Genomic DNA, 12,147 nt, shown 5'->3' on the forward strand with positions numbered 1-12,147 from the left:
ACATGCCTTTTTTCTGTCAATTGATAAGATCCTGTGGCTCTTGTCTTTTGTTTTATTTATATGATGGATTACATTGATTGTTTTTCTAATGTTGAACCATCTGTGCATATCTGGTATGAATCCCACTTGGTCATGGTGGATTATTTTTTTGATATGCTGCTGAATTCTATTGGCTAGAATTTTGTTGAGGATTTTTGCGTCTATGTTGGTGAGGGATATAGGTCTGTAATTTTCTTTTTTTGTGGTGTCATTAAAAATTTTTTTTTTTTTTACCTTGTTTTGGTATCAGTGATATGCTGGCTTCATAGAATGAGTTTGGGAGTATTCCATCCTTTTCCATGCTCTGAAATACTTTTAGTAGTAGTGGTGTTAACTCTTCTCTGAAAGTTTGGTAGAATTCTCCAGTGAAGCCTTCAGGGCCAGGGCTTTTTTTTTTTTGTTGGGAGTTTTTTTAACTATGTTTTCAATCTCTTCTTTTGTTATATGTTTATTTAGTTGTTCTCTGTTTGTGTTAGTTTAGGTAGGTAGTGTGTTTCTAGAAATTTGTCCATTTTATGTAGGTTTCAAATTTGTTGGAGCACAGTTTTTCATAGTATCCCGTTATGATTCTTTTAATTTCAGTTGAGTCTGTTGCGATATTGCCCATCCCATTTCTTTTTTGGGTTATTTGCTTCCTCTCTTATTTTTCTTTTGTCTGGCCAATGGTTTATCAATTTTGTTGATCTCTTAAAGAACCGGCTTTTGGTCTTGTTAACTCTTTCAGTTGTTCTTTGATTCTCTATTTCATTTTAATTCTGCTCTAATTTTTATTATTTCCTTTCTCTGGTGCCCAAGGGCTTCTTTTGCTGCTGTCTTTCTATTTGTTCAAGTTGTAGGTTTAATGTTTTGATTTTGGCCCTTTCTTCTTTTTGTATGTGTGCATTTATTGCAGTAAATTGGCCTCTGAGAGCTGCTGTTGCTGTATCCCAAAGGTTCTGGTAGAATGTGTTTTCATTCTTGTTTGATTCTATGAATTTCTTTATTCTGTGTTTAATTTCTTCTATAACCCAGTAGTTTTTGAGCATGGTGTTGTTCCGTTTCCACTTATTTGATTTTTTTTTTTTTTTGCTTTTCTGTTATTGATTTCTGCTTTTATGGCTTTATGGTCAGGAAAGATGCTTTGTAATATTTTGATGTTTTGGATTCTGTTAAGGCTTGCTTTGTGGCCTAATATGTGGTCTATTCTGAAGAATATTCCATGTGCTTTGGAAAAGAAAGTATACTTGGCTGCTGTTGGGTGGAGTGTTCTGTATATGTCTATGAGGTTAAGTTGGTTGATTGTGGCATCTAGATCTTCCATATCGTTATCGAGCTTCTCTGGATATTCTGTTCCTCACCGAAAGCAGTGTGTTGAAGTCTCCTACTGTTATTGTGGAGCTGTCTGTTTCTTTTTTCAATACTTTTAGAGTTTGTTTTATGTGTTTTGGAGTCCTGTCATTAGGTGTGTAAATATTTATTACAGTATGTCCTCCTGGTGTTTTGACCCTTTAATCATTATATAGTGCCTTTCCTTGTCTTCATGTTGGAATTTGCTTTAAAGTCTATTTTATCAGAGATTAATATTGCCACTCCCGCTCTTTATTGACTGTTGTTTGCTTGATATATTTTTTCCCATCCTTTGAGTTTTAGTTTGTGTCTTTAAAGTCTGTGTCTCTTGTAGGCAACATATAGATGGATTTTTTATTTATTTTGCCACTCTCTCTTTATTGGTGCATTTAGTCTACTTTTAGCATAATTATTGGTAGGTATGAGTTTAGTGCTGTCATTTTGATTTTTTTTTGCATGTTGTTGACAGTTTGTCTGTTCCACTTAATTTTCTGTGCTGAGTTTTTTTTTTTTTTTAATATGTTTTCTTTTCATCTTTTTCATTGTCTTTGATTTTGTATTTGCTGAGTCTTTATGTTTTTTATTTTGATGTGTAAGATTGTTAGTTTCTTTTGTGGTTACCTTAATGTTTACCCCTATTTTTCTAAGTCTAAACCAAACTTTTATTTCTTTATATTGCCTTAACTTCCTCTCTGTATGAAAGATCTATGACTACATTATTTAGTCCCTCTTTTTTGTTTTAATGTTGTCATCTTTTAAGTATTGATGTCTCTGTTTTCCTATTTTCAGTGTTTTAGCTTTGATTTACTTTTGTGACTTTGCTATCTGGGTTGATATCTAGTTGCTCTGTCCTTAGTTTCTAGCCTTGGGTTGTTATCCGATGTTATTGATTTTCTAATCAGAGGACTCCCTTTAGTATTTCTTGTAATTCTGGTTTGGTTTTTACAAATTCCCTAAACTTCTGTTTATCTGGAAATGTCCTAAATTTTACCATCATATTCGAGAGAGAGTTTTGCTGAATATATAATTCTTGGCTGGCATTTTTTTTTTCCTTCAAGGCTTTATATATGTCATCCCATTGCCTTCTTGCCTGCATGATTTCTACTGAGAAGTCAGAGCTTAGTCTTATTGACTCTCCTTTATAGGTGACTTTTTGTTTACCCCTAGCTGCTCTTAAAATTCTCTCTTTATCTTAGGTTTTGACAAACTTGATTTTAATATGTCTTGGTGACTTTTTTTTGGCTTTTTTTTTTTTTTCTTTTACCTTGCGTGGGGTTCTATGAGCTTCTTGGATAGATATCTTCTCATCTTTCATGATGTCAGGGAAGTTTTCTGCCAACAAATCTTCACCAATTCTCTCTGTATTTTCTGTTATCCCCCAGTTTTGGTACTCTAATCACTCGTAGGTTATTCCTCTTGATAGGGTTCCACATAATTCTTAGGGTTTCTTCATTTTTATCAAAAATTCATTTATGTGATTTTTCCTCAAAAAATTGGTGTCAGGTGCTCTGTCTTCAATCTCACTTATTCTGACTATTGTTGCCTATGACTTTCTATTGAGTTGTCTAATTCTGAAATTTTATTGTCAGTCTTTTGGATTTCTGTTTGCTCTCTCTATGGGCTCTTGCAGCCTGTTAAAATTTGTAATTATGCTCAGATACAACCTTTTAAAGTTCCTCTCTTGCTTTATCTGTGTGTTCCTTGGTTTTTTCTGCATTTCACCTGATCTCCTTCCTGATCTCTTGAAGACTTCTGTGTATTAATCTTTTGAATTCTACCTCCAGCAATTCCAGGAAATTCTCTTCCTCCGGAAGGTTTCTTGATTATTTGTTTTGGTGGCTTGCTGAAGCTGTTGTGATCTGCCTTTTTATATGATTTGATATTGGCTGTTGTCTCTGAGCCATCAATAAGTTATTCTATTTATTATAATACTGTGTCATAGCATCTTGTTTTGTTTTGTTTTGATATGCCCTAATAGGCTGGTCGTGTGAGCTAGTTTGATTATTGGCATCTTGGAAGTTCTCACATCCTGTCTCCAGGTGGCTAGAACTGTTACTAGGTATGTGAGCCAGAAAAAAATTCAGTCCTCAGATGAATCCTGCCCTCCTCCTCTGCTCCGTATGTGGGTTGTTGAACATGCCAGAGCAAACTGTCCCACAGAGCACCCTGATGCAGCTGCAGATTTCTGATATTGACTATCACCTGGACTCACAGTACTCTCCATTTGCCAAGCCTGTTTTATATTCTTATTTAGTGCTCACTCCACTTTCCTACAATGGCTATTCCAACCCTTTGCTATATTTTAAAATTCTTAATATCCCTTCCCTCTAAGAGTTGACTTCATTTTCAATTATACCAAAGAAAAAAATCAAAGCTGTTCTGGGGACATCTAGGTTATTGGCATAATATAGTTCATAAAGATAATGCTCTACATTCTAGTTTGGTGAGTAGCGTCTGGGGCCTTAAAAGCTTGCAGATGATCATCTAAGACACACCTATTGGTCTCCTCCCATCTGGAGCAAAAGAGAGTGAAGGAAACCAAAGGTTCAAGGAAACAGTTAGTCCAAAGGACTAATGGCCCACACAAACCACAACCTTCTCTAGCCTGAGACCAGAAGAACCAGATGATGCCTAGCTACCACTACCAACCGCTTCGACCAGGATCACAATAGAGGGTCCTGGACAGAGCAGGAAAAAATGTAGAACAAAATCCAAATTCATAAAAAAGATCAGACTTACTGTTTTGATAGAGACTAGTGGAACCTCTCAGATTATGGCCTTTAGCCAGTCTTCTGACTTGGATCTGCAGCCACTCCTGGAGATCACCTTTTAGCCAAATAATAAGCCTATAAGATAAACAATAACACCTGGGAGCAAATTTTTCCTTAGAGCAACCAACTGTATGAGACCAAATGGGCAATATTTGCTCACAAGCAAAGATGAGAAGGCAAGGAGGGGCAGGGGAACTAGACAGGTGGAAACAGGAAGAGTGCTGACACATTGCAGGGATAGCAGCCAATGTCACGAAACAATTTGAGTATGAGTTGTTGAATGGGAAACTAATTTGCTGTGTAGACTTTCACCTAAAATACAATAAAATGTTCAGAAAAATCAAACCTGTTAAAAAAAAATTAAATCTACAGCATGTTATCAGTTCTATAAGGAAAAAGGCTTAGAAGAAAGGCAAATGAAATATGTGAGAATGTAAGCAGTGGGTATTTGGTCCTTTTTACTTTTCAAATGTTCTGTTACAACATGTATTACATTATGTTTCCAAAATAATGGGAAAATAGCAAAACAGAAAAACTACCATTTGTGGGGCCATCACCCACCCAATGTCTTATCTGCTTTTCCCGTATCTCATTCCCAGGTCAGAGGAAGGGGCCTCTCCCTTCCTATCCAGGGCTAATCTGACCATCTGTGCTGTTAATTCCATGTTTTCTTGACTTCTCGAGGATCTTGCGTTGTCAGTAGGTAATCTGTTTCCTCCATATTCAATCTTTCCTTTTCAGTCCATTTTTCTCAGCATATGAGCATATGCTTAAATCCTCTCTGAAATCTTAGCAAACAAAGCCCCGGCTCTACCTTGGCCTCCCTCTAACTCAAACTCATACTCCTCCTTCCTTTCACAACCAAAGTTCTAGAAAGAACAGTCTGAACTCCAGTCTCTAGATCCTTATGAAGGAGCCCTGGTGGCATAGTGGTTAAAGCGCTCAGCTGCTGACTGAAAAGTTGGCAGTTCGAACCCACCAGCCGTCCTGTAGGAGAAAGATGTGGCAGTCTACTTTTGTGAAAATTTACAGCCTTGGAAACCCTGTGGGACAGTTCTGCTCTGTCCTGTATGGTCGCCATGAGTCAGAATCAACTCAATGGCTACGGGTTTTTTTGTTTTGTTTTGTTTTGTTTTGTTTTAAGATTCTTACGACTGATTACTCAACCCTCTGCGTTCTGGCTTCTTCCTTCAAAACAGTCTTAAACTTGTTCTTGCCAAGATCTCCAATCACCTAGTTGCCTACTTGGCACAGCTGTAGTGAGAATAGCTACAATTGGTATTGTGCCTACTATGTTTTTATGTACCATGTCTACTTACAGATAACATCGTAATCTTCATCCTAACATGAGAGGTAGCCATTTCTGTGACAAAATAAAGAAATCTGGTTTAGAGAGCTTAAGAAGCTTGCCTGTGATCACGTGACTACAAAAGATGGAGTGAGGATTTGAAATCTGTCTGAAGCCCAAGTTTTTTCTACCTTAAAACATTTTTTTTTCTTTCCTGTTTCTGTGGCTGCTCATTTTGAATTTTCTCTGTGGATGCATCTTTTTATGATACTCCATTAGCATGCTTGTTCTCCAGGGCTTTGACTTTGCTTCCTTTTTTTATTACTCCATGCAGTCTTGCTGGAAACTCCTATCTATGCCATGAATTTATCTACAGATTATAAATTACCAAGCCCAGCTCTTCCCTGAGCTTCAGGCCCGCATGTATAAGAGTGTGAGGCATTACTACCTGATTATCCCACAGGCCCTTCACACTTACTGTGTCTAAAATGGAATTCATTGTGTTGCTCCCCCATATTCCTTTCTCATTGTATTCCGTATCCTTACCACCATCGGGGTCGTCCAATGGTCCTTCCTCTCTCCCTATCTTCCTTATCTAATTCATTGTGCTGTCGTATAGATCCTTGTTGTGGCTCGCCTGATCCCTTTCCCTGACTCTGGTTCTGACCCCATCTAAGCTGTCTCCCATATCAGTTCCAGAAATGATCTTTGTAACATGCAATTCCCATCATGTCAGACTCCTGTTAGCTTTCTTCAGTGACCTCCCACTGCCCAGAGAACCAGCCTGAACTTTCCATGGTCTCTCATGGCTTCACTTTCCCTTACTGCTCTTCGCTCATGTCCAGTCACTTCCTAGCAGCTTTCATTCCACACTCCCAATATTTTGGACTGCTCTGAATCCCCAGTTCTGTTCTCTTATGCCTCTCTGTGTCTCTTTCCTTTGTGTAGAACGTTCTCTCTGCACTAGTCCATTGGGAAGATTCCACCGCATCTTTCAAATCTCAAAGATTCTGCCTCATCAGTCAAGTATCAGTTCAAATACTGGGTCTTCACCTTTGTGAAGCCTCCCCTGACTTCTCCCAAGGAAGACTCAATTGCTTCTTTTGCTATATTCTCCCTACCCTTTGTGTAATTGTTTTATCGTACTCTAATTACCCATTGAGGTCACTGGGTACCGCAAACTGTTAACACACACGGAGAAGTAAGAGGTTTGAGTCCACCCAGAGGCACCTCAGAAGAAAGGCCTGGTGATCTACTTCTGAAAAATCAGCCACTGACAACCGTATGGAACGGTCCTACTCTGACACACATGGGGTCACCATGAGTAGTCAGAATCAACCAAATGGTAACTGGTTTTTGTTTTGTTTTTTAATTATCTATGAACTTGTTAGTCTCTTTTAGATAGTAAAGTTCTTGGCAGACACCCTATTTCTTTTTCAACTTCTTTTTTTAACCGTGAAATACAATGCACAAGAAGTGCGTAAAACAAAAGTTAGAGATAACGAATAATCATAAAATGAACACTTGTGTAACTATTACCCAGGTCACGGAATGAAATATTTCAACACCAGAGGAGCCCTCTGTATCCCTTCCTGATCTCGCCCTCCCACAGCACCACTACCTTGGCTTTTATGGCAGTTACTTCCTGGGTTTTCTTTGTAGCTGTACTACCTGTGTATGCATCCTTAAACAATCTGGCTTAGTTTTACCTGTTTGTGAACTTTGTACAAATGCAATAACATCATGTGTATTTTGTTATGTTTTGCTTCTTCCATCCAGCATGGTGTTTGTGTGATTCATCCACATAGTTGTGTACAGCTATAGCTCTTAAATTTTATTGCTGAATAGTAATACTCTATTATATGAATATACTACAGTTAATTTGTCTATTAATGGGAATTTGCTTTATTTTCAGTTTGGGCCTATTATATCTTGTCTATTTCTTTTGTTGCCTGTGTGCATGAGTTATTCAGGGTATAGATCCAGGAATAGAATTGCTTGATTGTACATACATGAAGACGTGTATATCTTCAACTCTACTAGATAATGCCAAACTATTTTTCAAAGTAGGTGTAGCAATGTACATCCCACTAGCAGCGTTGAGAATTTCTGTTGCTCTGCATCTTTGCCAGCATGTGGTATTGTCAGACTTGGCATGTAGTGGTGTTTCACTGTGGTTTTAATTTGTATTTCCCTCTTGGAAATGAAGTTGAACCCCTTTCCTGTGTTTATTGGTCATCTGGATTTCCTCTTAGGTGAAATGCCTACTCGAGTCTTTGCTTATTTTTCTAATGAATTGTTTGTCTTTATTTTATTGCTTTGTGAAATTTTTGTATATATGCTGAATATGTCGTTTGTTGATTATATCTGTTGAAAATAATGCTATACTATAAAATATTATAATAAAAATTATAAAATATCATACTATATAAAATGCAGTATAAACGTATGTGAACACTCTGAAGGTTTATTGATTATAATAAGTTTTTACTCTTTACCCTAGTACTAATGAGTAAATAGAAATAAAATAGCTTGAAAATGCAAATAATTATGTACACTATTTCAAATTAATCCTGTCCTTCCCTTCTTCTCCCCAGGTGTTATTATTGTCCCCAGCGCTGGTGTTGGTATTGTCCTGGGAGGCTACATTATAAAAAAACTGAAACTTGGTGCGAGAGAATCTGCAAAGCTAGCAATGATCTGCAGTGGTGTGTCTTTACTGTGTTTCTCCACCCTATTTATTGTTGGATGTGAAAGTATTAATCTAGGAGGCATAAACATCCCTTATACAACAGGGTAAGTACAGTTGAAGAAGCATTTCATTTCATTATAATGTAAATACAAAATCCCGAAGTGTTTATATGCCTCTGATTAGACTCATGCCTGCCCTGTGCCCCAGGTTATTCTCACTGTGTGTGCTTTGAGCATGCTTGTACTCTTGGAGCACAGAGGCCATAGTCTCCTTCTGTGTCTTTTTTGATCCTTAGAGGGTGTCTTCTATAGCATTTTGGTTACAGCAGTTATAGAAGAAATGCTTGATGAATTAATGAAATCTTTTCTTTTTTAACATAATGTTTTGAATAGGTAATACATTCACATAGTTTAAAAACATAAAATTCAGTGAAAATGCAATGTACAATGAGAAGTCTTACTGTCACTTATGTCCTCCATCTACCTACTTTCCCCACCCCTCTATTCAAAGGCAAAGAGGAGACCAATTTTATGCATTTCTTGCTTATCCTTCCAAGGCTGCTTTATGCAAATACAGTAAATTATGAACATATGTTTTAAAATTTTCTTGTTTTATATCCAAAAGATAGCATTCTATACATAATTTTATGAGCCTTCTTTGGAGACTTTTTTTTTTTTTTTAAGTAACACTGAAGCTTGAAGATTTTTATCAGTAATAATAATAAACAGAAGAGATAACCTTACATTGACTTTAAGGCATGCCAGGGATTCTTCTAATTGCTTTATGTATATTAACTCATTCATCTTCACAATAATCCCATAAAGTAGGTGCTGTTATTATTCCAATTTTCCAGAAGATAAAACTGAAGTACACGTCACAGTTACCCAGCGGTGTGCTGATAAATGTTTAACAAATGGCTCTCCAAGAAAAAGAAAAAAAAACCCAATTTGTAAAGTTTACCAATTTCTGTGGTGTAAATACTCCCATCATAACCAGTTTCAAACTGCCAACATGAAGACACTGAATACTGAGTTGAGAAGAGGTACTCAACTGGACACCATTACATAATATTCCCTTCACACAGATACAATAGACATAAATAACCTGATATATAGATACAATTAGATGTGTTGTTGTTGTCAGCTGCCCTTGAGTTGACTCTGAGTCATGGTGACCTTATGTATAACAAAATAAAACATTGCCCAATCCTGCACCACCTTCATAATTGGTGGTATGTTTGAGTCCATTGTTAGATTAATATTAGACATAGAAAATAATAACATGTAGTAAAATAATTAGAAGGTAACGAGTTTTCAGTATTATCTTTGTTTTTGATATAGTTTATTTAATCGTAAACTTACATAATTTTTAACAGTCTCCATACTTGACAAGTAGTTGGCAAAATCCCTGAAAATTTAGCAGGTGGATCTCAGGATCCAGGGTGGCTACTTCCAGCCCAGTGCTGCAGAGAACGCAGGACTTAACCCCAGGCCATCTGGCTACAGCGGCTGGACCTGTAAACACTGTTTTTTTAACCATGGTATAGCATTCAATTTTATTCCATTTTGTAATTTAACCAGTCCCCAACTGATGGAAGTTGGGTTGTTTCCAATCTTTAGTCATTAAAAACAATGCTATAGTAAATAACTTCATGCATATATCATTTCTTTTGTGCACCGTATACTTGTAGGATAAATTCCCAGAAGTGAAATTGCAATAAATACTGCCAAATTGCCTCTACAGGTGTTGTACCAGTCTTTACCCCCAGCAGAAATACATCTGAGTACTGATTTCTCCACTGCCTTGCCAAGAGAAGGCAGAGAACTCTCCTTTGACAGTTATAAAAACCAGGACTCTTACTTCCTATGTACATGTAGGTTCAGTAGGAGCCACTCATTCCACAGGGATTTGTTGCTGAGTGCTTGGTGCAAACCAATGGGTTGGTTTCCTTTTGATTGTCAGTGGAGTTTTATGTTATAAAACTTTCCATTTGAAATTTGAATAAGAAAAGCTTCAATTTTATCTTTCCAACCTAGAATGTTAGAGTGACCAACAAACCAACCAAAAAAAAAGAAGAACCTGTTAATCAGAATTTATTTAGATTACAGAATACAGTCATTTGTCCTGAGAATTATTTTTCCACCAGGAGACAGGGTGTGTGTGTGTGTAAGATGACAGCATGTATGAGGTATGTGGTATAGGAAATAAAGTCTTTAAAAATTGAAGAGCAGTACAGAAGAGTGGTAAGAACTCAGGTTCTTAAGTTGAATCTGAATTTGAATCTTGCTTTTGCTTGGCCGTTTTATTCATTCTAAGCCTCAGTTTGTAAAATGGGGGTGATGATAATAGTACGTACCTTAGAGGCTTAGAGGCTACCTCAGAACTTGCAGGAAAATCCAAGAAATTGTGTGTTTGACACCTGAATGGGATCACAAAAAGGGAGTTTGTGGTGAGGTCAGTGGAAATGTCTGTCTCTGTGAGGACTAGTGTCTCTGGGGGTGGGGCTGTTCTTGGTCAGCAGGGACAGTGATCCAAGATGAGCTGGGGACAAAGTGGAAGGAAAGGACAAGCTGGGCTTCCCTGGGCACCTCAGGGTCTGGTTGTTACTGTGTCTGATTCCCATGAACTTCTAAGAGGAATGGTTTTTACTTCTCTCCCACTTTCTAATTCCTACTTGAGTTTTCCAGTTAGCTGACTCTAGCCTGAAACCATATTGAGAAGGGGATGTGGGCCGTGTAGCTCCCAGCCTTAGACGGGAGCAGTAGTGCCAGAGTGACAGCACTCGGTCCAATATACTGACTGTCAGGTGATATGCCACCTCCTCCCTCCCCTCAAACACAAGAACAAGGGAACTTTATTCTGAGGTGACAACACCTAGAATAGAAGCTTTAGCTTTTGGAATGTCTTCTAATTTCACTAGACCAGAATTTCCTGATGAACCTCTGAGTGCTGAATTGAGGATGGGAATGGGTGGATAGATGGGAATGGAAGGGGCCCCTACTACAGCTTTCTGTCCCACAGGTCTTCAGGGAGTCCCGTTGTTTTCAGCTCCACATCTCGTTTTTGCCTCAGGTCACAGCTGAGCTCAGAGCTTGTGGAGCCTCCATAGGGCAGGCTAGCTCCTCTTCCTCAATAGCAGCTTTAAGCCCATTTCTTAAAAACCCGTGCCTATCGACTTGGCGTTTTCATGAAATTTGGTGTTTTGCTTTCCTTTTCACTTTGCTGTTATGGCTTTATTCTTTCTAATTCTACTTGACTTTTATTTCAAGTACATTCTTAGGAGTAGAAGGTAGGCTCTATGTCTTATCTACTTTTAAACTGAAAGTCCCCTCAAGACTGTTAAAGCCCTTGCTTAACACCACATCTGTCTTGCCAATCCTGGTTCTGGACTTGCCAGCATTACTGGGAAAAAATTATATAATTGTGCTGATTGGCACCATTACAAATTTATGAGCTCCAACCTTAGCAGGCTCTCATCTTTGCTGAGCAATCCATTTCCTTGGCCCCTTCAGCGTCCTTTTGCACACCCCATGATGGTTGTTCCAACTTTCCAGATTCCTCTTTCTTCAAGTCCTTTATCTCGCTTTTTTTTTTTTTTTTTTTTAGCAGAAAACCTAGTATTCCACATTAGTGAGAAGGAGGAGGTCCAAGAATGAGCTTCCTGAACTTCTCTCCATGATCCTCTCCAACTCATTTTTCAAAGATGGTGTTATTTTCAAAGGCAAATACTGGCTTCATCATTTTCTAGCTGTGCGATCTTATATAAAAAAAGTTACCTACAAAGAACCCCTGAGGGAGCAGGAGAGCAGTGGGATGCAGACCCCAAATTCTTGTAAAAAGACCAGACTTAATGGTCTGACTGAGACTAGAAGGACCCCATTCGTCATGGCCCCCAGACCTTCTGTTGGCCCAGGACAGGAACCATTCCCGAAGCCAACTATTCAGACAGGGATTGGACTGGACAGTGGGTTGGAGAGGGATACTGGTGAGGAGTGAGCTTCTTGGATCAGGTGGACACTTGAGACTATGTT

General features: G+C 38.1%; 1 protein-coding gene across 5 annotated transcripts in view; it reads left to right on the forward strand.

The window, feature by feature from the left end:
- Positions 1–12,147, forward strand: part of SLCO5A1 (solute carrier organic anion transporter family member 5A1) — a 173,181-nt gene that overhangs the window by 140,184 nt on the left and 20,850 nt on the right. For all 5 annotated transcript variants that reach the window (XM_049853849.1, XM_049853852.1, XM_049853853.1 and 2 more), the window contains one exon: positions 8,022–8,220. In XM_049853849.1, the coding sequence (XP_049709806.1) occupies positions 8,022–8,220 (199 nt within the window). The remainder of the gene's footprint in view (positions 1–8,021; positions 8,221–12,147) is intronic.

This window comes from Elephas maximus, chromosome 15 (genome assembly GCF_024166365.1).
Source record: "Elephas maximus indicus isolate mEleMax1 chromosome 15, mEleMax1 primary haplotype, whole genome shotgun sequence".
Lineage (NCBI taxonomy): Eukaryota > Metazoa > Chordata > Mammalia > Proboscidea > Elephantidae > Elephas > Elephas maximus.